The 26,417-nt window shown below is 48.4% G+C and overlaps 1 protein-coding gene across 3 annotated transcripts in view; it reads left to right on the forward strand.

The window, feature by feature from the left end:
* Positions 1–1,086: 1,086 nt before the first annotated feature.
* LOC106594813 (nuclear pore complex protein Nup50) overlaps positions 1,087–26,417 on the forward strand; it is a 38,095-nt gene continuing 12,764 nt past the window's right edge. For all 3 annotated transcript variants that reach the window (XR_014381262.1, XR_014381263.1, XM_082964359.1), the window contains exons 1-6: positions 1,087–1,245; positions 2,251–2,333; positions 11,688–11,771; positions 13,570–13,792; positions 20,445–21,119; positions 26,115–26,196. Coding sequence is in view for 1 of the 3 variants with exons in the window: in XM_082964359.1 (XP_082820485.1) it covers positions 2,265–2,333; positions 11,688–11,771; positions 13,570–13,792; positions 20,445–21,119; positions 26,115–26,196 (1,133 nt within the window). In the remaining 2 variants the exon portion in view is untranslated. The remainder of the gene's footprint in view (positions 1,246–2,250; positions 2,334–11,687; positions 11,772–13,569; positions 13,793–20,444; positions 21,120–26,114; positions 26,197–26,417) is intronic.

The following is a 26,417-nucleotide window of genomic DNA, read 5'->3' on the forward strand; positions in this document are numbered from 1 at the left end:
TACATGCTTTGCAAGAAGAACGATTTCCCTAATAATCCTGTTTACATGGACACATCTGAAGTCAAGCTACCTGATGGGACTTTTGAATAAATGCAAAAAAATTGCTGATCCAAAAAAAACATTCTTACTACAGTGACTATGTTATTTTTGCCAAGAGTTCGGACATATACAGTTTGTATGTTAAAACTATTTATAAGATAAATACTTTCAGTTTTTCCACTCATATATACCCGTTCAAAAGAGGAAGGCTTGCTTTACCAAGTGCTGAATTTGGTCAGTTTAATATCAAATTATTATTGTACTCAGTATGTTTCCATGCACACTAATACTTTGATATTAAATGGATTATGGCAGAAGGCTGATTATGCAATAGTCATGTAAACACCTTCGTCTGTTTATCTTGAAAATCGGCGTACGGTCAAAATCATACGCAATCTTTCGAATTATTAGGACGTGTAAACACAATCGTCATTCCAGAAGTGTATTTGACCTCAGCAATGGCTAGCACCAGCCAAGTGAACACCCATCTTTAGCAGGAGTCAGTTCGGAACGGAATCTATACTTCTTATAAGTAATTATTTTCACATACAAACTCAGAATCAAATATTCTTCCCCCCCAAAACAATAACATGTTGGCTGTGTTGGTAGAACGTTTATTTTTGACTGAATTTATCAGTTCCATCAGACATCCTTTTCAGGTGTGTCCATGTCAACAGGATTATTAGAGAAATCGTTCTTCTTTCAAAGCATGTAAACGTTTTTAATCGAACTATTACATGAATCCGACTATCCATAATAATCGCATTATTGTGTGCGTGTAAACGCAGTCTGAGGTCTGAGAGGGCAGATACACATATAAATACCATAAAGTCGTTGTTTTTTTTATTATTTATTTTTTATTAATCAAGTTCACGAAATAGTAAATCCGTCCACTTTTATCAGTGCATTGGTTACAGCCTAACCATTACGAAACTTATATTCCGCCAAAATAAATAAAAGCTCATGTAGCAAATTAGCAATTACATTTTAATAAGTTTATTAAACCCAAATTCTACACCTCTCTCATTGACCCCCATAACAACAAAATAAATCACTATTTCCGTGGGTGGAGTAAAACCTCTCGCTTTGCTTCTTCCTCGCTGATCGGACACCCAGCGACAATTCAAAGTTTAATAGCAATTCGGACTTGTTTTTACTATCAAGGGGGTTGTTTTATCGAAAACATTTTAATTAATTAGGGAAAAGGTACGTTAACTTTTATATGTAATGATATCTGAGCAGTAGTTGGCCTATAAAACACAGCTAGCAGGAGACTTCATGGTTGTTCATGTTATTGACGGTGATGCTACAGTAGCTAGCATGGAATAATATGTTGTTTATAAGGCCATGCTAAAACACACAAAGTACACTTTTTTTAAACGTTACTCTACACGACGGTGCCTAAAAGATACCGATCTATAATGCAAAAAAAAACTAGCTAAATTGCTAAATTGGTTAGCGAACTAGCTAGTTAGCTTGCTAGCTACATGCTACCGGCAGTTGATGTTCGCCAACTTTAGTCGGCTAGCTACTTTTGTCTTTTGAAATTGACACACATTTTTATTAAAGTTTGCTAACATTAGGGAAAGGAAATCCACCCACAAATGGTTGGTGAAATGATCCTTAAAAACCAAAAAGAGAAAATACGTACTGGATTATATGTAACGTTAGTTAGCTAACTAGTATTACATCTAGCTAGCTACTACCAGGCATTTAGCCATAGTAATGGTACAAGCTAAAGTTACCTGTGGTGATATTTCAGAATTAGCAGCTCATAACTATTCACTAAACAAGAACATATATATATATGTGCTCTTTTTTTGTCCTCAACTTTCACTCTCTTGTACAACAATTTGTGTGATTTTTAAATCAGTATCAACGCTAGTTAGCTACTAGTAACTAGCTACATCAACTCAGTCTTAACAGGACATGGGGGGGAAATCACTCACCTTAATTAACTAGTTACTGTAGTTAACTTTAGTTTACTGGAGTTCATTAGTTCGTCCAGGTCCCTGATGTTGAAATATTGTTATTGACATTCTCTAGTGTTTTATTGTATTTGTTTTATAGTAAACTTGTATCATGTACCACTAGAACTCACTTATTAAATAACTCTACATTTTTTTAAAAAGTGTATATGTTAATAATCACAGTTGGATTAATGTGTGTGTGTGTGTGTGTGTCTCGACTATCTCTTGTGTTGTCTTCCAGAGAGCAGCGTTGTCATGGCGAAGAGGATTGCTGATAAAGAACTGACTGACCGGAACTGGGACCAGGAGGATGATGGAGAGGAGGTGGGTTGTTTCACTGTGTTTCTACAGCCTCACTGATTTATTTATTTCACCTTTATTTAAACCAGGTAGGCTAGTTGAGAACAAGTCCTTTATTTAACCAGGTAGGCTAGTTGAGAACAAGTCCTTTATTTAACCAGGTAGGCTAGTTGAGAACAAGTCCTTTATTTAACCAGGTAGGCTAGTTGAGAACAAGTCCTTTATTTAACCAGGTAGGCTAGTTGAGAACAAGTCCTTTATTTAAACCAGGTAGGCTAGTTGAGAACAAGTCCTTTATTTAACCAGGTAGGCTAGTTGAGAACAAGTCCTTTATTTAAACCAGGTAGGCTAGTTGAGAACAAGTCCTTTATTTAACCAGGTAGGCTAGTTGAGAACAAGTCCTTTATTTAACCAGGGTAGGCTAGTTGAGAACAAGTCCTTTATTTAAACCAGGTAGGTTAGTTGAGAACAAGTCCTTTATTTAACCAGGTAGGCTCGTTGAGAACAAGTCCTTTATTTAACCAGGTAGGCTAGTTGAGAACAAGTCCTTTATTTAACCAGGTAGGCTAGTTGAGAACAAGTTCTCATTTACAACTGCGACCTGGCCAAGATAAAGCAAAGCAGTTCGACAACATACAACAACACAGAGTTACACATGGAATAAAACAAACATACAGTCAATAATACAGTAGAAAAATAAGTCTATATACAATGTGAGCAAATGAGGTGCGATAAGGGAGGTAAAGGCAAAAAAAGTCCGTGGTGGCAAAGTAAATACAATATAGCAAGTAAAACACTGGAATGGTAGATTTGTAGTAGAAGAAAGTGCAAAGTAGAAATAGAGTTAATGGGGTGCAAAGGAGCAAAATAAACTAAATAAATACAGTAGGGGAAGAGGTAGTTGTTTGGGCTAAATTATAGATGGGCTATGTACAGGTGCAGTGATCTGTGAGCTGCTCTGACAGCTGGTGCTTAAAGCTAGTGAGGGAGATGAGTGTTTCCAGTTTCAGAGATTTTTGTAGATTTCTTTTTTCTGATAAACTATATTGACTGTATAATAATACACAGCCTGCAGGAACATGTCCCGGGGGTTCAGGCTTTTAACACATCCTGCCAAGTAACTAGTACAAAATTATTAGTCTCCCTTTCTGTTGTTGGCTGTTTTCAATAGTTTCAGCATCCCCACGAAATTATAATAAATAGACAACTGCATGTGGTGTAAAAACAGTTATCTGATTTAGTATGGAGGGGGTTGGATAGGTCTTCAGTGATTGGTGTGGAGGGGGTTGGATAGGTCTTCAGTGATTGGTGTGGAGGGGGTTGGATAGACCTTCAGTGATTGGTGTGGAGGGGGTTGGATAGACCTTCAGTGATTGGTGTGGAGGGGGTTGGATAGGTCTTCAGTGATTGGTGTGGAGGGGGTTGGATAGACCTTCAGTGATTGGTGTGGAGGGGGGTTGGATAGGGGTTGGATAGGTCTTCAGTGATTGGTGTGGAGGGGGTTGGATAGGCCTTCAGTGATTGGTGTGGAGGGGGTTGGATAGGTCTTCAGTGATTGGTGTGGAGGGGGTTGGATAGACCTTCAGTGATTGGTGTGGAGGGGGTTGGATAGGGGTTGGATAGGTCTTCAGTGATTGGTGTGGAGGGGGTTGGATAGGCCTTCAGTGATTGGTGTGGAGGGGGTTGGATAGGCCTTCAGTGATTGGTGTGGAGGGGGTTGGATAGGCCTTCAGTGATTGGTGTGGAGGGGGTTGGATAGACCTTCAGTGATTGGTGTGGAGGGGGTTGGATAGACCTTCAGTGATTGGTATGGAGGGGGTTGGATAGACCTTCAGTGATTGGTGTGGAGGGGGTTGGATAGGTCTTCAGTGATTGGTGTGGAGGGGGTTGGATAGGCCTTCAGTGATTGGTGTGGAGGGGGTTGGATAGGATCTTCAGTGATTGGTGTGGAGGGGGTTGGATAGGTCTTCAGTGATTGGTGTGGAGGGGGTTGGATAGGCCTTCAGTGATTGGTGTGGAGGGGGTTGGATAGGCCTTCAGTGATTGGTGTGGAGGGGGGTTGGATAGACCTTCAGTGATTGGTGTGGAGGGGGTTGGATAGGGGTTGGATAGACCTTCAGTGATTGGTGTGGAGGGGGTTGGATAGACCTTCAGTGATTGGTGTGGAGGGGGTTGGATAGGTCTTCAGTGATTGGTGTGGAGGGGGTTGGATAGGCCTTCAGTGATTGGTATGGAGGGGGTTGGATAGGTCTTCAGTGATTGGTGTGGAGGGGGTTGGATAGACCTTCAGTGATTGGTGTGGAGGGGGTTGGATAGGCCTTCAGTGATTGGTGTGGAGGGGGTTGGATAGGCCTTCAGTGATTGGTATGGAGGGGGTTGGATAGGTCTTCAGTGATTGGTGTGGAGGGGGTTGGATAGGCCTTCAGTGATTGGTGTGGAGGGGGTTGGATAGGCCTTCAGTGATTGGTATGGAGGGGGTTGGATAGGCCTTCAGTGATTGGTATGGAGGGGGTTGGATAGGTCTTCAGTGATTGGTGTGGAGGGGGTTGGATAGGCCTTCAGTGATTGGTGTGGAGGGGGTTGGATAGGCCTTCAGTGATTGGTATGGAGGGGGTTGGATAGGGGTTGGATAGGTCTTCAGTGATTGGTGTGGAGGGGGTTGGATAGGCCTTCAGTGATTGGTGTGGAGGGGGTTGGATAGGGGTTGGATAGGCCTTCAGTGATTGGTGTGGAGGGGGTTGGATAGGCCTTCAGTGATTGGTGTGGAGGGGGTTGGATAGGCCTTCAGTGATTGGTGTGGAGGGGGTTGGATAGGCCTTCAGTGATTGGTATGGAGGGGGTTGGATAGGCCTTCAGTGATTGGTATGGAGGGGGTTGGATAGGTCTTCAGTGATTGGTGTGGAGGGGGTTGGTTAGGGGTTGGATAGGCCTTCAGTGATTGGTGTGGAGGGGGTTGGATAGGTCTTCAGTGATTGGTGTGGAGGGGGTTGGATAGGCCTTCAGTGATTGGTGTGGAGGGGGTTGGATAGGCCTTCAGTGATTGGTATGGAGGGGGGTTGGATAGGGGTTGGATAGACCTTCAGTGATTGGTGTGGAGGGGGTTGGATAGACCTTCAGTGATTGGTGTGGAGGGGGTTGGATAGGTCTTCAGTGATTGGTGTGGAGGGGGTTGGATAGGTCTTCAGTGATTGGTGTGGAGGGGGTTGGATAGACCTTCAGTGATTTGCGTGGAGGGGGTTGGATAGGCCTTCAGTGATTGGTATGGAGGGGTTGGATAGGCCTTCAGTGATTGGTATGGAGGGGGTTGGATAGGGGTTGGATAGGCCTTCAGTGATTGGTATAGAGGGGGTTGGATAGGCCTTCAGTGATTGGTATGGAGGGGGTTGGATAGGTCTTCAGTGATTGGTGTGGAGGGGGTTGGTTAGGGGTTGGATAGGCCTTCAGTGATTGGTGTGGAGGGGGTTGGATAGGTCTTCAGTGATTGGTGTGGAGGGGGTTGGATAGGCCTTCAGTGATTGGTGTGGAGGGGGTTGGATAGGCCTTCAGTGATTGGTATGGAGGGGGGTTGGATAGGACCTTCAGTGATTGGTGTGGAGGGGGTTGGATAGACCTTCAGTGATTGGTGTGGAGGGGGTTGGATAGGTCTTCAGTGATTGGTGTGGAGGGGGTTGGATAGGTCTTCAGTGATTGGTGTGGAGGGGGTTGGATAGACCTTCAGTGATTTGCGTGGAGGGGGTTGGATAGGCCTTCAGTGATTGGTATGGAGGGGTTGGATAGGCCTTCAGTGATTGGTATGGAGGGGGTTGGATAGGGGTTGGATAGGCCTTCAGTGATTGGTGTGGAGGGGGTTGGATAGGCCTTCAGTGATTGGTGTGGAGGGGGTTGGATAGGCCTTCAGTGATTGGTGTGGAGGGGGTTGGAAAGGTCTGCAGGGATTGGTGTGGAGGAGGTTGGATAGGACTTCAGTGATTGGTGTGGAGGGGGTTGGATAGGCCTTCAGTGATTGGTGTGGAGGGGGTTGGATAGACCTTCAGTGATTGGTGTGGAGGGGGTTGGATAGGCCTTCAGTGATTGGTGTGGAGGGGGTTGGAAAGGTCTGCAGGGATTGGTGTGGAGGAGGTTGGATAGGACTTCAGTGATTGGTGTGGAGGGGGTTGGATAGGCCTTCAGTGATTGGTGTGGAGGGGGTTGGATAGGCCTTCAGTGATTGGTGTGGAGGGGGTTGGATAGGCCTTCAGTGATTGGTATGGAGGGGGTTGGATAGACCTTCAGTGATTGGTATAGAGGGGGTTGGATAGGGGTTGGATAGGCCTTCAGTGATTGGTGTGGAGGGGGTTGGATAGGTCTTCAGTGATTGGTGTGGAGGGGGTTGGATAGGCCTTCAGTGATTGGTATGGAGGGGGTTGGATAGGCCTTCAGTGATTGGTGTGGAGGGGGTTGGATAGACCTTCAGTGATTGGTATGGAGGGGGTTGGATAGGCCAGTTATTGGTGTGGAGGGGGTTGGATAGGCCAGTTATTGGTGTGGAGGGGGTTGGATAGGGGTTGGATAGGTCTTCAGTGATTGGTGTGGAGGGGGTTGGATAGGTCTTCAGTGATTGGTATGGAGGGGGTTGGATAGGGGTTGGATAGACCTTCAGTGATTGGTGTGGAGGGGGTTGGATAGGCCTTCAGTGATTGGTATGGAGGGGGTTGGATAGGTCTTCAGTGATTGGTATGGAGGGGGTTGGATAGGCCTTCAGTGATTGGTGTGGAGGGGGTTGGATAGGTCTTCAGTGATTGGTATGGAGGGGGTTGGATAGGTCTTCAGTGATTGGTATGGAGGGGGTTGGATAGGTGGTTGGATAGGCCTTCAGTGATTGGTGTGGAGGGGGTTGGATAGGCCTTCAGTGATTGGTGTAGAGTTTTGGATGACAGCGGTCTACCTATGAGTTACGTTTTATGAGTTTTGTGTATTTTTTTAAACACACATTTTCTCTCCTCTGCTCCTGACTGCATGTGCTGCTATAGAAATAGAATGACTAGAACGGCTGGTGGTATAATGGGAGGACTGGCGGCCATGTTGAGTGTCGTCTCCCCCCCCCCCATAGGAGCAAAGCTAGGTTATAAAATGAGAAGGTTAAAGACAACGGCTTCACAGTAATGTTTGAGGTTCTACCTCTCTGAATCAACCACGGGACCAGCTCCAGTATTGGAGCTACGCTGCCTCGGCAGAAGGCAAGCTCTCCGAAACAGATCAGGAGGTTGGTAAGGAAATAAAATAGTTTAGTTTATCGGTTAGCCCCGAGTCACTGAGGTTACAAAGAAGCTTGTCAAAACACCATGTTGATTCAATGTTGTAGAACCCCCGTCTTCAAAGGGGGGGGGGGGGGGTCACTCTAGACCCAAACTGCTATAGACCTATATCCATCCTGCCCTGCCTTTCTAAAGTCTTCGAAAGCCAAGTTAATAAACAGATCACTGACCATTTCGAATCCCACCGTACCTTCTCCGCTGTGCAATCCGGTTTCCGAGCTGGTCATGGGTAACACCTCAGCCACGCTCAAGGTCCTAAACGATATCATAACCCGTCATCGATAAAAGACATTACTGTGCAGCCGTTTTCATCGACCTGGCCAAGGCTTTCGACTCGATCACCGCATTCTTATCAGCAGACTCAACAGCCTTGGTTTCTCAAATGACTGCCTCGCCTGGTTCACCAACTACTTCTCAGATAGAGTTCAGTGTGTCAAATCGGAGGGCCTACTGTCTGGACCTCTGGCAGTCTCTATGGGGGTACCACAGGGTTAAATTCTCGGGCCGACTCTTTACTCTGTATATATCAACGATGTCGCTCTTGCTGCGGGTGATTCCCTGATCCACCTCTACGCAGACGACACCATTCTGTATACTTCTGGCCCCTCTTTGGACACTGTGTTAACCCTCCAGATGAGCTTCAATGCCATACAACACTCCTTCCATGGCCTCCAACTGCTCTTAAATGCTAGTAAAACCAAATGCATGCTTTTCAACCGTTCGCTGCCCGCACCCGCCCGCCCGACTAGCATCACTACTCTGGACGGTTCTGACCTAGAATATGTGGACAACTACAAATACCTAGGTGTCTGGTTAGACTGTAAACACTCCTTCCAGACTCCTATTAAACATCTCCAATCCAAAATCAAATCTAGAATTGGCTTCCTATTTCGCAACAAAGCCTCCTTCACTCATGCCGCCAAACTTACCCTCGTAAAACTGACCATCCTACCGATCCTCGACTTCGGCGATGTCATCTACAAAATAGCTTCCAATGCCCTAGTCAGCAAACTGGATGCAGTCTATCACAGTGCCATCCGTTTTGTCACCAAAGCCCCATATACTACCCACCATTGCGACCTGTATGCTCTCGTTGGCTGGCCCTAGCTACATACTCGTCACCAAACCCACTGGCTCCAGGTCATCTATAAGTCTATGCTAGGTAAAGCTCCGCCTTATCTCAGCTCACTGGTCACCATAGCAACACCCACCCGTAGCACGCGCTCCAGCATGTATATCTCACTGGTCATCCCCAAAGCCAACACCTCCTTTGGCCGCCTTTCCTTCCAGTTCTCTGCTGCCAGTGACTGGAACGAATTGCAAAAATCGCTGAAGCTGGAGACTTATATTTCCCTCACTAACTTTAAACATCAGCTGTCAGAGCAGCTAACCGATCGCTGCAGCTGTACATAGTCCATCTGTAAACAGCCCACCCAATCTACCTACCTCATCCCCATATTGTTTTTATTTACTTTCTGCTCTTTTGCACACCAGTATCACTACTTACACATCATCATCTGCTCATCTATCAGTCCAGTGTTAATCTGCTAAATTGTAATTACTTTGCTACTACGGCTCATTTATTGCCTTACCTCCTCACTCCATTTACACACACTGTATATAGACTTTCTTTTTTTCTCTACTGTATTATTGACTGTACGCTTGTTTACTCCATGTGTAACTCTGTGTTGTTGTTTTCAGTGTCACACTGCTTTGCTTTATCTTGGCCAGGTCGCAGTTGTAAATGAGAACTTGTTCTCAACTAGCCTAACCTGGTTAAATAAAGGACTTGTTCTCAACTAGCCTACCTGGTTAAATAAAGGACTTGTTCTCAACTAGCCTATATTACACAGTGAGGACGGACTATATTACACAGTGAGGACGGACTATATTACACAGTGAGGACGGACTATATTACACAGTGAGGGCGGACTATATTACACAGTGAGGGCGGACTATATTACACAGTGAGGGCGGACTATATTACACAGTGAGGGCGGACTATATTACACAGTGAGGACGGACTATATTACACAGTGAGGACGGACTATATTACACAGTGAGGACGGACTATATTACACAGTGAGGACGGACTATATTACACAGTGAGGACGGACTATATTACACAGTGAGGACGGACTATATTACACAGTGAGGACGGACTATATTACACAGTGAGGACGGACTATATTACACAGTGAGGACGGACTATATTACACAGTGAGGACGGACTATATTACACAGTGAGGACGGACTATATTACACAGTGAGGACGGACTATATTACACAGTGAGGACGGACTATATTACACAGTGAGGACGGACTATATTACACAGTGAGGACGGACTATATGACACAGTGAGGACGGACTATATGACACAGTGAGGACGGACTATATGACACAGTGAGGACGGACTATATGACACAGTGAGGACGGACTATATGACACAGTGAGGACGGACTATATGACACAGTGAGGACGGACTATATGACACAGTGAGGACGGACTATATGACACAGTGAGGACGGACTATATGACACAGTGAGGACGGACTATATGACACAGTGAGGACGGACTATATGACACAGTGAGGACGGACTATATGACACAGTGAGGACGGACTATATGACACAGTGAGGACGGACTATATGACACAGTGAGGACGGACTATATGACACAGTGAGGACGGACTGTATGACACAGTGAGGACGGACTGTATGACACAGTGAGGACGGACTGTATGACACAGTGAGGACGGACTGTATGACACAGTGAGGACGGACTGTATGACACAGTGAGGACGGACTGTATGACACAGTGAGGACGGACTGTATGACACAGTGAGGACGGACTGTATGACACAGTGAGGACGGACTGTATGACACAGTGAGGACGGACTGTATGACACAGTGAGGACGGACTGTATGACACAGTGAGGACGGACTGTATGACACAGTGAGGACGGACTGTATGACACAGTGAGGACGGACTGTATGACACAGTGAGGACGGACTGTATGACACAGTGAGGACGGACTGTATGACACAGTGAGGACGGACTGTATGACACAGTGAGGACGGACTGTATGACACAGTGAGGACGGACTGTATGACACAGTGAGGACGGACTGTATGACACAGTGAGGACGGACTGTATGACACAGTGAGGACGGACTGTATGACACAGTGAGGACGGACTGTATGACACAGTGAGGACGGACTGTATGACACAGTGAGGACGGACTGTATGACACAGTGAGGACGGACTGTATGACACAGTGAGGACGGACTGTATGACACAGTGAGGACGGACTGTATGACACAGTGAGGGCGGACTGTATGACACAGTGAGGGCGGACTGTATGACACAGTGAGGGCGGACTGTATGACACAGTGAGGGCGGACTGTATGACACAGTGAGGGCGGACTGTATGACACAGTGAGGTGAGGGCGGACTGTATGACACAGTGAGGGCGGACTGTATGACACAGTGAGGGCGGACTGTATTACACAGTGAGGGCGGACTGTATTACACAGTGAGGGCGGACTGTATTACACAGTGAGGGCGGACTGTATTACACAGTGAGGACGGACTGTATTACACAGTGAGGACGGACTGTATTACACAGTGAGGACGGACTATATTACACAGTGAGGACGGACTATATTACACAGTGAAGACGGACTATATTACACAGTGAGGGAGGGCGGACTATATTACACAGTGAGGACGGACTATATTACACAGTGAGGACGGACTATATTACACAGTGAGGACGGACTATATTACACAGTGAGGACGGACTATATTACACAGTGAGGACGGACTATATTACACAGTGAGGACGGACTATATTACACAGTGAGGACGGACTATATTACACAGTGAGGACGGACTATATTACACAGTGAAGACGGACTATATTACACAGTGAGGACGGACTGTATTACACAGTGAGGACGGACTATATTACACAGTGAGGACGGACTATATTACACAGTGAGGACGGACTATATTACACAGTGAGGATGGACTGTACATATTTGATCCTATTTCTAATCGTTTTCTGATGGTGTTCATCAGGCAGGGATGTTTTCCATCGCTAGTGACGATGTGATGAAGAGCAGGCCCATCAAGAAGGCCAAGCGTCGTGCTGCTGGTTCAGAGGTAGGCTTCCTGACTGACTAACCAACAGGAACTAGCTCACTGCATGCTGTCTGTCTGTCAGTCAGAGGGGGGGAAACCTGGGTCATGTTCATTAGGAGAAAGAACAAGCGTTTCTTATTGCATAAGTTCAGGTGGTAACTGCATCCCTGTTTTCATGTTTTCTTCAGTTTTAGTGGCTACTGAACACAACCCAGCTTTACTTTAACCCAATTCAGCAGTCCCTTCCTCCCAGCTTTACTTTAACCCAATTCAGCAGTCCCTTCCTCCCAGCTTTACTTTAACCCAATTCAGCAGTCCCTTCCTCCCAGCTTTACTTTAACCCAATTCAGCAGTCCCTTCCTCCCAGCTTTACTTTAACCCAATTCAGCAGTCCCTTCCTCCCAGCTTTACTTTAACCCAATTCAGCAGTCCCTTCCTCCCAGCTTTACTTTAACCCAATTCAGCAGTCCCTTCCTCCCAGCTTTACTTTAACCCAATTCAGCAGTCCCTTCCTCCCAGCTTTACTTTAACCCAATTCAGCAGTCCCTTCCTCCCAGCTTTACTTTAACCCAATTCAGCAGTCCCTTCCTCCCAGCTTTACTTTAACCCAATTCAGCAGTCCCTTCCTCCCAGCTTTACTTTAACCCAATTCAGCAGTCCCTTCCTCCCAGCTTTACTTTAACCCAATTCAGCAGTCCCTTCCTCCCAGCTTTACTTTAACCCAATTCAGCAGTCCCTTCCTCCCAGCTTTACTTTAACCCAATTCAGCAGTCCCTTCCTCCCAGCTTTACTTTAACCCAATTCAGCAGTCCCTTCCTCCCAGCTTTACTTTAACCCAATTCAGCAGTCCCTTCCTCCCAGCTTTACTTTAACCCAATTCAGCAGTCCCTTCCTCCCAGCTTTACTTTAACCCAATTCAGCAGTCCCTTCCTCCCAGCTTTACTTTAACCCAATTCAGCAGTCCCTTCCTCCCAGCTTTACTTTAACCCAATTCAGCAGTCCCTTCCTCCCAGCTTTACTTTAACCCAATTCAGCAGTCCCTTCCTCCCAGCTTTACTTTAACCCAATTCAGCAGTCCCTTCCTCCCAGCTTTACTTTAACCCAATTCAGCAGTCCCTTCCTCCCAGCTTTACTTTAACCCAATTCAGCAGTCCCTTCCTCCCAGCTTTACTTTAACCCAATTCAGCAGTCCCTTCCTCCCAGCTTTACTTTAACCCAATTCAGCAGTCCCTTCCTCCCAGCTTTACTTTAACCCAATTCAGCAGTCCCTTCCTCCCAGCTTTACTTTAACCCAATTCAGCAGTCCCTTCCTCCCAGCTTTACTTTAACCCAATTCAGCAGTCCCTTCCTCCCAGCTTTACTTTAACCCAATTCAGCAGTCCCTTCCTCCCAGCTTTACTTTAACCCAATTCAGCAGTCCCTTCCTCCCAGCTTTACTTTAACCCAATTCAGCAGTCCCTTCCTCCCAGCTTTACTTTAACCCAAGGCAAGCAGTCCCTTCCTTCCTTCCTTCCTTCCTTCCTTCCTTCCTTCCTTCCTTCCTTCCTTCCTTCCTTCCTTCCTTCCTTCCTTCCTTCCTTCCTTCCTTCCTTCCTTCCTTCCTTCCTTCCTTCCTTCCTTCCAGCTTTACTTTAACCCAAGGCAAGCAGTCCTTCCTTCCTTCCTTCCTTCCTTCCTTCCTTCCTTCCTTGGATGCCAGAAGTCCTTTTTTAAAGCGCCCCCCCCCCCCTCCGGTGATGTTTTAGCCTAATGGAGGGCGATGGAAGCATCCAGTTTCCTAGTGAATCATTTGTTTACTTCCTGTCTTTTCTGCCTACAGGGGCAGAGTGGAGGAGCGTTCAAAGTGTTTAAAGGTTTCTCCCTGGCCCCTACGTCTGGACCCGGGCCAGCTGCTGGGGGGGTCGCGACCTTCTCCGGGTTCGGTAACGGGGTAGGGTTCAAACCCCTGTCTGGACTGTCCAATGGGAACAGCGTCAAACCCGTCACTCCAGCCTTCACGGGGTTCACCTCGCCTACTGCCACCAAGACCACCGCCACACCAGGTAAGAGACTGATTGATTGTTAATGTGCAAGTCCGTTAGTATAACTTTTGAAAATCCTCCATTGTTCAGCGGGATCTGGTATGAGGATAATGGAGCTGAATCAGTGGGGTTCCCTCTGTGGATCTGGTATTACAGGATAATGGAGCTGAATCAGTGGGGTTCCCTCTGTGGATCTGGTATTACAGGATAATGGAGCTGAATCAGTGGGGTTCCCTCTGTGGATCTGGTATTACAGGATAATGGAGCTGAATCAGTGGGGTTCCCTCTGTGGATCTGGTATTACAGGATAATGGAGCTGAATCAGTGGGGTTCCCTCTGTGGATCTGGTATTACAGGATAATGGAGCTGAATCAGTGGGGTTCCCTCTGTGGATCTGGTATTACAGGATAATGGAGCTGAATCAGTGGGGTTCCCTCTGTGGATCTGGTATTACAGGATAATGGAGCTGAATCAGTGGGGTTCCCTCTGTGGATCTGGTATTACAGGATAATGGAGCTGAATCAGTGGGGTTCCCTCTGTGGATCTGGTATTACAGGATAATGGAGCTGAATCAGTGGGGTTCCCTCTGTGGATCTGGTATTACAGGATAATGGAGCTGAATCAGTGGGGTTCCCTCTGTGGATCTGGTATTACAGGATAATGGAGCTGAATCAGTGGGGTTCCCTCTGTGGATCTGGTATTACAGAATAATGGAGCTGAATCAGTGGGGTTCCCTCTGTGGATCTGGTATGAGGATAATGGAGCTGAATCAGTGGGGTTCCCTCTGTGGATCTGGTATTACAGGATAATGGAGATGAATCAGTGGGGTTCCCTCTGTGGATCTGGTATTACAGGATAATGGAGCTGAATCAGTGGGGTTCCCTCTGTGGATCTGGTATTACAGGATAATGGAGCTGAATCAGTGGGGTTCCCTCTGTGGATCTGGTATTACAGGATAATGGAGGTGAATCAGTGGGGTTCCCTCTGTGGATCTGGTATTACAGGATAATGGAGGTGAATCAGTGGGGTTCCCTCTGTGGATCTGGTATTACAGGATAATGGAGCTGAATCAGTGGGGTTCCCTCTGTGGATCTGGTATTACAGGATAATGGAGCTGAATCAGTGGGGTTCCCTCTGTGGATCTGGTATTACAGGATAATGGAGCTGAATCAGTGGGGTTCCCTCTGTGGATCTGGTATTACAGGATAATGGAGCTGAATCAGTGGGGTTCCCTCTGTGGATCTGGTATTACAGGATAATGGAGCTGAATCAGTGGGGTTCCCTCTGTGGATCTGGTATTACAGGATAATGGAGCTGAATCAGTGGGGTTCCCTCTGTGGATCTGGTATTACAGGATAATGGAGCTGAATCAGTGGGGTTCCCTCTGTGGATCTGGTATTACAGGATAATGGAGCTGAATCAGTGGGGTTCCCTCTGTGGATCTGGTATTACAGGATAATGGAGCTGAATCAGTGGGGTTCCCTCTGTGGATCTGGTATTACAGGATAATGGAGGTGAATCAGTGGGGTTCCCTCTGTGGATCTGGTATGAGGATAATGGAGCTGAATCAGTGGGGTTCCCTCTGTGGATCTGGTATTACAGGATAATGGAGCTGAATCAGTGGGGTTCCCTCTGTGGATCTGGTATTACAGGATAATGGAGCTGAATCAGTGGGGTTCCCTCTGTGGATCTGGTATTACAGGATAATGGAGCTGAATCAGTGGGGTTCCCTCTGTGGATCTGGTATTACAGGATAATGGAGCTGAATCAGTGGGGTTCCCTCTGTGGATCTGGTATTACAGGATAATGGAGCTGAATCAGTGGGGTTCCCTCTGTGGATCTGGTATTACAGGATAATGGAGCTGAATCAGTGGGGTTCCCTCTGTGGATCTGGTATTACAGGATAATGGAGCTGAATCAGTGGGGTTCCCTCTGTGGATCTGGTATTACAGGATAATGGAGCTGAATCAGTGGGGTTCCGTCTGTGGATCTGGTATTACAGGATAATGGAGCTGAATCAGTGGGGTTCCCTCTGTGGATCTGGTATTATAGGATAATGGAGCTGAATCAGTGGGGTTCCCTCTGTGGATCTGGTATTACAGGATAATGGAGCTGAATCAGTGGGGTTCCCTCTGTGGATCTGGTATGAGGATAATGGAGCTGAATCAGTGGGGTTCCCTCTGGATCTGCTATTACAGGATAATGGAGCTGAATCAGTGGGGTTCCCTCTGTGGATCTGGTATTACAGGATAATGGAGGTGAATCAGTGGGGTTCCCTCTGTGGATCTGCTATTACAGGATAATGGAGCTGAATCAGTGGGGTTCCCTCTGTGGATCTGCTATTACAGGATAATGGAGCTGAATCAGTGGGGTTCCCTCTGTGGATCTGGTATGAGGATAATGGAGCTGAATCAGTGGGGTTCCCTCTGTGGATCTGGTATTACAGGATAATGGAGCTGAATCAGTGGGGTTCGCTGTGTGTGGCGGCTCCTCTCCCAGTGTGGTGCCTGAGGGCAGAATGACAGAACAGAGATGCTCCAGTAGTCAGTTAGTCTAGGACTTGTTCGTTCTCCGTCCGTCTCTCGCCGTCCGTCTCTCGCCGTCCGTCTCTCGCCGTCCGTCTCTCGCCGTCCGTCTCTCGCTCTCCGTCTCTCTCCGTCCGTCTCTCGCTCTCCGTCTCTCGCTGTCCGTCTCTCGCCCTCCGTCTCTCTCCGTCCGTCTCTCGCCGTCCGTCTCTCGCCGTCCGTCTCTCGCCGTCCGTCTCTCGCTCTCCGTCTCTCGCCGTCCGTCTCTCGCTCTCCGTCTCTCGCTCTCCGTCTCTCGCTGTCCGTCTCTCGCTCTCCGTCTCTCTCCGTCCGTCTCTCGCCCTCCGTCTCTCGCCGTCCGTCTCTCGCCGTCCGTCTCTCGCCCTCCGTCTCTCGCCGTCCGTCTCTCGCCCTCCGTCTCTCGCCGTCCGTCTCTCGCCCTCCGTCTCTCGCCGTCCGTCTCTCGCCGTCCGTCTCTCGCCCTCCGTCTCTCGCCCTCCGTCTCTCGCCCTCCGTCTCTCGCCCTCCGTCTCTCGCCGTCCGTCTCTCGCCGTCCGTCTCTCGCCGTCCGTCTCTCGCCGTCCGTCTCTCGCCGTCCGTCTCTCGCCCTCCGTCTCTCGCCCTCCGTCTCTCGACCTCCGTCTCTCGCCGTCCGTCTCTCGCCGTCCGTCTCTCGCCGTCCGTCTCTCGCCCTCCGTCTCTCGCCCTCCGTCTCTCGCCCTCCGTCTCTCGCCCTCCGTCTCTCGCCCTCCGTCTCTCGCCGTCCGTCTCTCGCCCTCCGTCTCTCGCCCTCCGTCTCTCGCTCTCCGTCTCTCGCCCTCCGTCTCTCGCCCTCCGTCTCTCGCCCTCCGTCTCTCGCTCTCCGTCTCTCGCCTCCGTCTCTCGCCGTCCGTCTCTCGCTCTGCTGTCACTGCCACATAGCTCTCCTTCTCTACCGTCAAACACCAGGGCATACTGAGGGCTTCCCATCTGAAACACAGGGCATACTGAGGGCTTCCCATCTGAAACACAGGGCATACTGAGGGCTTCCCATCTGAAACACAGGGCATACTGAGGGCTTCCCATCTGAAACACAGGGCATACTGAGGGCTTCCCATCTGAAACACCAGGGCATACTGAGGGCTTCCCATCTGAAACACCAGGGCATACTGAGGGCTTCCCATCTGAAACACAGGGCATACTGAGGGCTTCCCATCTGAAACACAGGGCATACTGAGGGCTTCCCATCTGAAACACAGGGCATACTGAGGGCTTCCCATCTGAAACACAGGGCATACTGAGGGCCTCCCATCTGAAACACAGGGCATACTGAGGGCTTCCCATCTGAAACACAGGGCATACTGAGGGCTTCCCATCTGAAACACAGGGCATACTGAGGGCTTCCCATCTGAAACACAGGGCATACTGAGGGCCTCCCATCTGAAACACAGGGCATACTGAGGGCTTCCCATCTGAAACACAGGGCATACTGAGGGCTTCCCATCTGAAACACAGGGCATACTGAGGGCTTCCCATCTGAAACACAGGGCATACTGAGGGCCTCCCATCTGAAACACAGGGCATACTGAGGGCTTCCCATCTGAAACACAGGGCATACTGAGGGCCTCCCATCTGAAACACAGGGCATACTGAGGGCTTCCCATCTGAAACACAGGGCATACTGAGGGCTTCCCATCTGAAACACAGGGCATACTGAGGGCTTCCCATCTGAAACACAGGGCATACTGAGGGCTTCCCATCTGAAACACAGGGCATACTGAGGGCTTCCCATCTGAAACACAGGGCATACTGAGGGCTTCCCATCTGAAACACAGGGCATACTGAGGGCTTCCCATCTGAAACACAGGGCATACTGAGGGCCTCCCATCTGAAACACAGGGCATACTGAGGGCCTCCCATCTGAAACACAGGGCATACTGAGGGCTTCCCATCTGAAACACAGGGCATACTGAGGGCTTCCCATCTGAAACACAGGGCATACTGAGGGCTTCCCATCTGAAACACAGGGCATACTGAGGGCTTCCCATCTGAAACACAGGGCATACTGAGGGCTTCCCATCTGAAACACAGGGCATACTGAGGGCTTCCCATCTGAAACACAGGGCATACTGAGGGCTTCCCATCTGAAACACAGGGCATACTGAGGGCTTCCCATCTGAAACACAGGGCATACTGAGGGCTTCCCATCTGAAACACAGGGCATACTGAGGGCTTCCCATCTGAAACACAGGGCATACTGAGGGCTTCCCATCTGAAACACAGGGCATACTGAGGGCTTCCCATCTGAAACACAGGGCATACTGAGGGCTTCCCATCTGAAACACAGGGCATACTGAGGGCTTCCCATCTGAAACACAGGGCATACTGAGGGCTTCCCATCTGAAACACAGGGCATACTGAGGGCTTCCCATCTGAAACACAGGGCATACTGAGGGCTTCCCATCTGAAACACAGGGCATACTGAGGGCTTCCCATCTGAAACACAGGGCATACTGAGGGCTTCCCATCTGAAACACAGGGCATACTGAGGGCCTCCGCGTGCTTCCCATCTGAAACAGTTTGTCCATATATGGATGACGCCATTTTGTGATGTTTTGGTCTGCGGCATGATTCTTCACAGATCTGTTTGTCACTCAGTGACAGGCTAGTTTTCATGCAAATGTTTTCACTTGAGAAATTCTGCACCAAACATCCTAGTCAGATGTAGAAATATATTGTATGTCTTGAGTTATCTTAGATGAAATCTGGACTGTTTTTTGAGGAAGTGTTTACAGGCTACAGCGTCTCAAAATGGACAAACGGTGCCGTGTGACTCATGCTGAAGCCTTAAGGCTCTGAGGTATCACTGCTTCTCTCTCTGCTGTAACGTTTACGTTCTGGTTCTCTCTTCACCTCCTCCTCTCCCCCTTATCCCCTCTCCTCCTCTCCTCTATCCCCTCTCCTCCTCTCCTCTATCCCCCCTCCTCCTCTCCTCTATCCCCTCTCCTCTATCCCCTCTCCTCCTCTCCTCTATCCCCCCTCCTCCTCTCCTCTATCCCCTCTCCTCTCCTCCTCTCCTCTATCCCCCCTCCTCCTCTCCTCTATCCCCTCTCCTCCTCTCCTCTATCCCCTCTCCTCCTCTCCTCTATCCCCTCTCCTCCTCTCCTCTATCCCCTCTCCTCCTCTCCTCTATCCCCTCTCCTCTATCACCCCTCCTCCTCTCCTCTATCCCCTCTCCTCTATCACCCCTCCTCCTCTCCTCTATCCCCTCTCCTCTATCCCCTCTCCTCTATCCCCTCTCCTCTATCCCCTCTCCTCTATCCCCTCTCCTCCTCTCCTCTATCCCCTCTCCTCTATCACCCCTCCTCCTCTCCTCTATCCCCTCTCCTCTATCCCCTCTCCTCTATCCCCCCTCCTCCTCTCCTCTATCCCCTCTCCTCCTCTCCTCTATCCCCCCTCTTCCTCTCCTCTGTCCCACCTCCTCTATCCCCCCTCCTCTCCTCTATCTTCCCCCTCCTCTCCTCTGTCCCTCCTCTCCTCTGTCCCCCCTCTCCTCTATCCCCCCTCTCCTCTATCCCCCCTCCTCTCCTCTATCCCCCCCTCCTCTCCTCTATCCCCCCTCCTCTCCTCTATCCCCCCCTCCTCTCCTCTATCCCCCCTCCTCTATCCCCCCTCCTCTCCTCTATCCCCCCTCCTCTCCTCTATCCCCCCTCCTCTCCTCTATCCCCCCTCCTCTCCTCTATCCCCCCTCCTCTCCTCTATCCCCCCTCCTCCTCTATCCTCCTCTCCTCTATCCTCCTCTCCTCTATCCCCTCCTCTCCTCTTCTCCTCTCCTCTCTCCCCCCTCCTCTTCTCCTCTCCTCTCTCCCCCCTCCTCTTCTCCTCTCCTCTCTCCCCCCTCCTCTTCTCCTCTCCTCTCTCCCCCCTCCTCCTCTCCTCTCTCCCCCCCCTCCTCTCCTCTATCCCCCCTCCTCTCCTCTATCCCCCCTCCTCTCCTCTATCCCCCCTCCTCTCCTCTATCCCCCCTCCTCCTCTATCCTCCTCTCCTCTATCCTCCTCTCCTCTATCCTCCTCTCCTCTATCCCCTCCTCTCTTCCTCTCCTCTCCTCTCTCCCCCCTCCTCCTCTCCTCTATCCCTCCTATCCCCCATCCTCCTCCTCCTCTCCTAGGTTCATTAACATTCAGCGGTCCCTCCTCCAGTGCTGTCATCGCGGGGCAGCGGTCTAATGGTTCGTCCCCCGTGGTTTCCAGTCAGTCTCTCATCTCCAGCTCCCCTCTCTCCTCTAACAGCGGTAACACCCGGGAATACAGCAGGCAGCTCACAGCTCTCAACTGCTCCGTCAGGGACTGGATCACCAAGCACGTCAACGGAAACCCTCTCTGTGACCTGAACCCCATCTTCAGAGACTATGAAAAGCACCTGGCCAGCATCGATAAGAAATACGGAGGGAGTGGAGGGAGTGGAGCTGTGACGGGAGCTGCTGTGGCGGTGGCGGACGGGAGCTCAGAGAGCCGTAGCGATGCGGGGGGATCAGAGGAGAAGCGGGCAGCACCACCACCGCCGCCACCCTCCTCCTCTGGTACCGCTGGCTCGACAGCCACGGCGCCGCTGTTCTCCTTCAGTAAGGACAAGGACCCGGTGGAAAGCTCAGCCGTCGCTCCCTCTCCGATCCCCGCTGGCATCAGCTTTAACTTGGACCAGAAGCGGAGCAGCTCAGCGTTGGGGTCTCTGAGCTCCGGAGGAGCTCCCAGTGTCTTCTCCACCTCTCTGTTCGGAGGTGCTGCACCTCCTGCCTTCTCCTTCAGTGGGGCCAAAGCTGAGGCTGCCCCCACCCAGACAACAGGTACGATATGGAAGATTTAATGTATGTAGGGTAATATAAATATTATACTTTACTGTCCTGACAGCTGTGATATCATGTGGTGCTGCTAGACAACACACCCAGAATGTTACCTGGTGATATGGTGCTGCTAGTGATAGACAACACACCCAGAATGTTACCTGGTGATATGGTGCTGCTAGACAACACACCCAGAATGTTACCTGGTGATATGGTGCTGCTAGTGATAGACAACACACCCAGAATGTTACCTGGTGATATGGTGCTGCTAGTGATAGACAACATCCTCAGAATGTTACCTGGTGATATGGTGCTGCTAGTGATAGACAACATCCTCAGAATGTTACCTGGTGATATGGTGCTGCTAGTGATGGACAACACACCCAGAATGTTACCTGGTGATATGGTGCTGCTAGACAACACACCCAGAATGTTACCTGGTGATATGGTGCTGCTAGTGATAGACAACACACCCAGAGTGTTACCTGGTGATATGGTGCTGCTAGTGATGGACAACACACCCAGAATGTTACCTGGTGATATGGTGCTGCTAGTGATAGACAACACACCCAGAATGTTACCTGGTGATATGGTGCTGATAGACAACATACTCAGAATGTTACCTGGTGATATGGTGCTGCTAGACAACACACCCAGAATGTTACCTGGTGATATGGTGCTGCTAGTGATGGACAACACACCCAGAATGTTACCTGGTGATATGGTGCTGCTAGTGATAGACAACACACCCAGAATGTTACCTGGTGATATGGTGCTGCTAGTGATAGACAACACACCCAGAATGTTACCTGGTGATATGGTGCTGCTAGTGATAGACAACACACCCAGAATGTTACCTGGTGATATGGTGCTGATAGACAACACACCCAGAATGTTACCTGGTGATATGGTGCTGATAGTGATAGACAACACACCCAGAATGTTACCTGGTGATATGGTGCTGCTAGACAACACACCCAGAATGTTACCTGGTGATATGGTGCTGCTAGTGATAGACAACACACCCAGAATGTTACCTGGTGATATGGTGCTGCTAGTGATAGACAACACACCCAGAATGTTACCTGGTGATATGGTGCTGCTAGTGATAGACAACACACCCAGAATGTTACCTGGTGATATGGTGCTGCTAGTGATAGACAACACACCCAGAATGTTACCTGGTGATATGGTGCTGCTAGTGATGGACAACACACCCAGAATGTTACCTGGTGATATGGTGCTGCTAGTGATAGACAACACACCCAGAATGTTACCTGGTGATATGGTGCTGCTAGTGATAGACAACACACCCAGAATGTTACCTGGTGATATGGTGCTGCTAGACAACACACCCAGAATGTTACCTGGTGATATGGTGCTGCTAGACAACACACCCAGAATGTTACCTGGTGATATGGTGCTGCTAGACAACACACCCAGAATGTTACCTGGTGATATGGTGCTGCTAGTGATAGACAACACACCCAGAATGTTACCTGGTGATATGGTGCTGCTAGACAACACACCCAGAATGTTACCTGGTGATATGGTGCTGCTAGACAACACACCCAGAATGTTACCTGGTGATATGGTGCTGCTAGTGATAGACAACACACCCAGAATGTTACCTGGTGATATGGTGCTGCTAGTGATGGACAACACACCCAGAATGTTACCTGGTGGTATGGTGCTGATAGACAACACACCCAGAATGTTCCTTGGTGGTATGGTGCTGATAGACAACACACCCAGAATGTTACCTGGTGGTATGGTGCTGATAGACAACACACCCAGAATGTTACCTGGTGATATGGTGCTGCTAGTGATAGACAACACACCCAGAATGTTACCTGGTGATATGGTGCTGCTAGTGATAGACAACACACCCAGAATGTTACCTGGTGATATGGTGCTGCTAGACAACACACCCAGAATGTTACCTGGTGATATGGTGCTGCTAGTGATGGACAACACACCCAGAATGTTACCTGGTGATATGGTGCTGTTAGACAACACACCCAGAATGTTACCTGGTGATATGGTGCTGCTAGTGATAGACAACACACCCAGAATGTTACCTGGTGATATGGTGCTGCTAGACAACACACCCAGAATGTTACCTGGTGGTATGGTGCTGATAGACAACACACCCAGAATGTTACCTGGTGGTATGGTGCTGATAGACAACACACCCAGAATGTTACCTGGTGATATGGTGCTGTTAGACAACACACCCAGAATGTTACCTGGTGATATGGTGCTGCTAGTGATAGACAACACACCCAGAATGTTACCTGGTGATATGGTGCTGCTAGTGATAGACAACACACCCAGAATGTTACCTGGTGATATGGTGCTGCTAGATAACACACCCAGAATGTTACCTGGTGATATGGTGCTGCTAGTGATAGACAACACACCCAGAATGTTACCTGGTGATGTGGTGCTGTTAGACAACACACCCAGAATGTTACCTGGTGATATGGTGCTGCTAGTGATAGACAACATCCTCAGAATGTTACCTGGTGATATGGTGCTGCTAGTGATGGACAACACACCCAGAATGTTACCTGGTGATATGGTGCTGTTAGACAACACACCCAGAATGTTACCTGGTGATATGGTGCTGTTAGACAACACACCCAGAATGTTACCTGGTGATATGGTGCTGCTAGTGATAGACAACACACCCAGAATGTTACCTGGTGATATGGTGCTGCTAGTGATAGACAACACACCCAGAATGTTACCTGGTGATATGGTGCTGATAGACAACACACCCAGAATGTTACCTGGTGATATGGTGCTGATAGACAACACACCCAGAATGTTACCTGGTGATATGGTGCTGATAGACAACACACCCAGAATGTTACCTGGTGATATGGTGCTGCTAGTGATAGACAACATCCTCAGAATGTTACCTGGTGATATGGTGCTGCTAGTGATAGACAACACACCCAGAATGTTACCTGGTGATGTGGTGCTGTTAGACAACACACCCAGAATGTTACCTGGTGATATGGTGCTGCTAGTGATAGACAACTCACCCAGAATGTTACCTGTTGATATGGTGCTTATAGACAACACACCCAGAATGTTACCTGGTGATATGGTGCTGATAGACAACACACCCAGAATGTTACCTGGTGATGTGGTGCTGTTAGACAACACACCCAGAATGTTACCTGGTGATATGGTGCTGCTAGTGATAGACAACACACCCAGAATGTTACCTGGTGATATGGTGCTGATAGTGATAGACAACACACCCAGAATGTTACCTGGTGATATGGTGCTGCTAGTGATAGACAACACACCCAGAATGTTACCTGGTGATATGGTGCTGCTAGTGATAGACAACATCCTCAGAATGTTACCTGGTGATATGGTGCTGTTAGACAACACACCCAGAATGTTACCTGGTGATATGGTGCTGCTAGTGATAGACAACACACCCAGAATGTTACCTGGTGATATGGTGCTGCTAGTGATAGACAACACACCCAGAATGTTACCTGGTGATATGGTGCTGCTAGTGGTAGACAACACACCCAGAATGTTACCTGGTGATATGGTGCTGCTAGACAACACACTCAGAATGTTACCTGGTGATATGGTGCTGCTAGTGATAGACAACACACTCAGAATGTTACCTGGTGATATGGTGCTGATAGACAACATCCTCAGAATGTTACCTGGTGATATGGTGCTGCTAGTGATAGACAACACACTCAGAATGTTACCTGGTGATATGGTGCTGCTAGACAACACACCCAGAATGTTACCTGGTGATATGGTGCTGCTAGTGATAGACAACACACCCAGAATGTTACCTGGTGATATGGTGCTGCTAGTGATAGACAACATCCTCAGAATGTTACCTGGTGATATGGTGCTGCTAGTGATAGACAACACACCCAGAATGTTACCTGGTGATGTGGTGCTGTTAGACAACACACCCAGAATGTTACCTGGTGATATGGTGCTGCTAGTGATAGACAACATCCTCAGAATGTTACCTGGTGATATGGTGCTGCTAGTGATAGACAACACACCCAGAATGTTACCTGGTGATATGGTGCTGCTAGACAACACACCCAGAATGTTACCTGGTGATATGGTGCTGCTAGTGATGGACAACACACCCAGAATGTTACCTGGTGATATGGTGCTGCTAGTGATAGACAACACACCCAGAATGTTACCTGGTGATATGGTGCTGTTAGACAACATACTCAGAATGTTACCTGGTGATATGGTGCTGATAGACAACACACCCAGAATGTTACCTGGTGATATGGTGCTGCTAGTGATAGACAACATCCTCAGAATGTTACCTGGTGATATGGTGCTGCTAGTGATAGACAACACACCCAGAATGTTACCTGGTGATATGGTGCTGCTAGACAACACACCCAGAATGTTACCTGGTGATATGGTGCTGCTAGTGATAGACAACACACCCAGAATGTTACCTGGTGATATGGTGCTGTTAGACAACATACTCAGAATGTTACCTGGTGATATGGTGCTGATAGACAACACACCCAGAATGTTACCTGGTGATGTGGTGCTGTTAGACAACACACCCAGAATGTTACCTGGTGATATGGTGCTGCTAGTGATAGACAACATCCTCAGAATGTTACCTGGTGATATGGTGCTGCTAGTGATAGACAACACACCCAGAATGTTACCTGGTGATATGGTGCTGCTAGTGATAGACAACACAACCTCTCTAAAATCTCACATTCAGGTTTTTAATCCCAGTGATTTAAATCTATTTTTATTTGATATCACATTCAAGGGTCTGAGCTCACATGTAAGGTCATTGTGGAAAATAACTAGTGAATATTCTTAAAGGGGATTTAGGTCGTATGTTTGGTTTCATCTGTACATCGGACACTTGGTTTCTTCTTTATTATTTTATTAATGAAATAATGTTTCGTGCTCTACATAACGTCTGCCCGTCTCTTCCTTGTCGCCCCGTAGATGAAAACGGGGAGGAATCGGACGAACCGCCCAAAGTGGAAGTCCAGGAGATCAAGGAGACTGACGCCTTTTACTCCAAGAAGTAGGTCGTTTACAGAAACATTTAAAATAAAAATACTAATAATAATAAATATGTCTCTAATACATCTGTAGGATCTCCTATATAAGTGTTAGAAACATCCAATGGAATGTATTATGGGTCACATTTGCCATAAACGTTTTACAGTGTTATATTTTACCAGTGCGTTGCTTCAAAAACCTTTTCAACTCGCTGGAAAAGACCGACTATTTTAGATAACATAA

The sequence above is a fragment of the Salmo salar genome, chromosome 17, assembly GCF_965601325.2.
Source record: "Salmo salar chromosome 17, fSalSal1, whole genome shotgun sequence".
Lineage (NCBI taxonomy): Eukaryota > Metazoa > Chordata > Actinopteri > Salmoniformes > Salmonidae > Salmo > Salmo salar.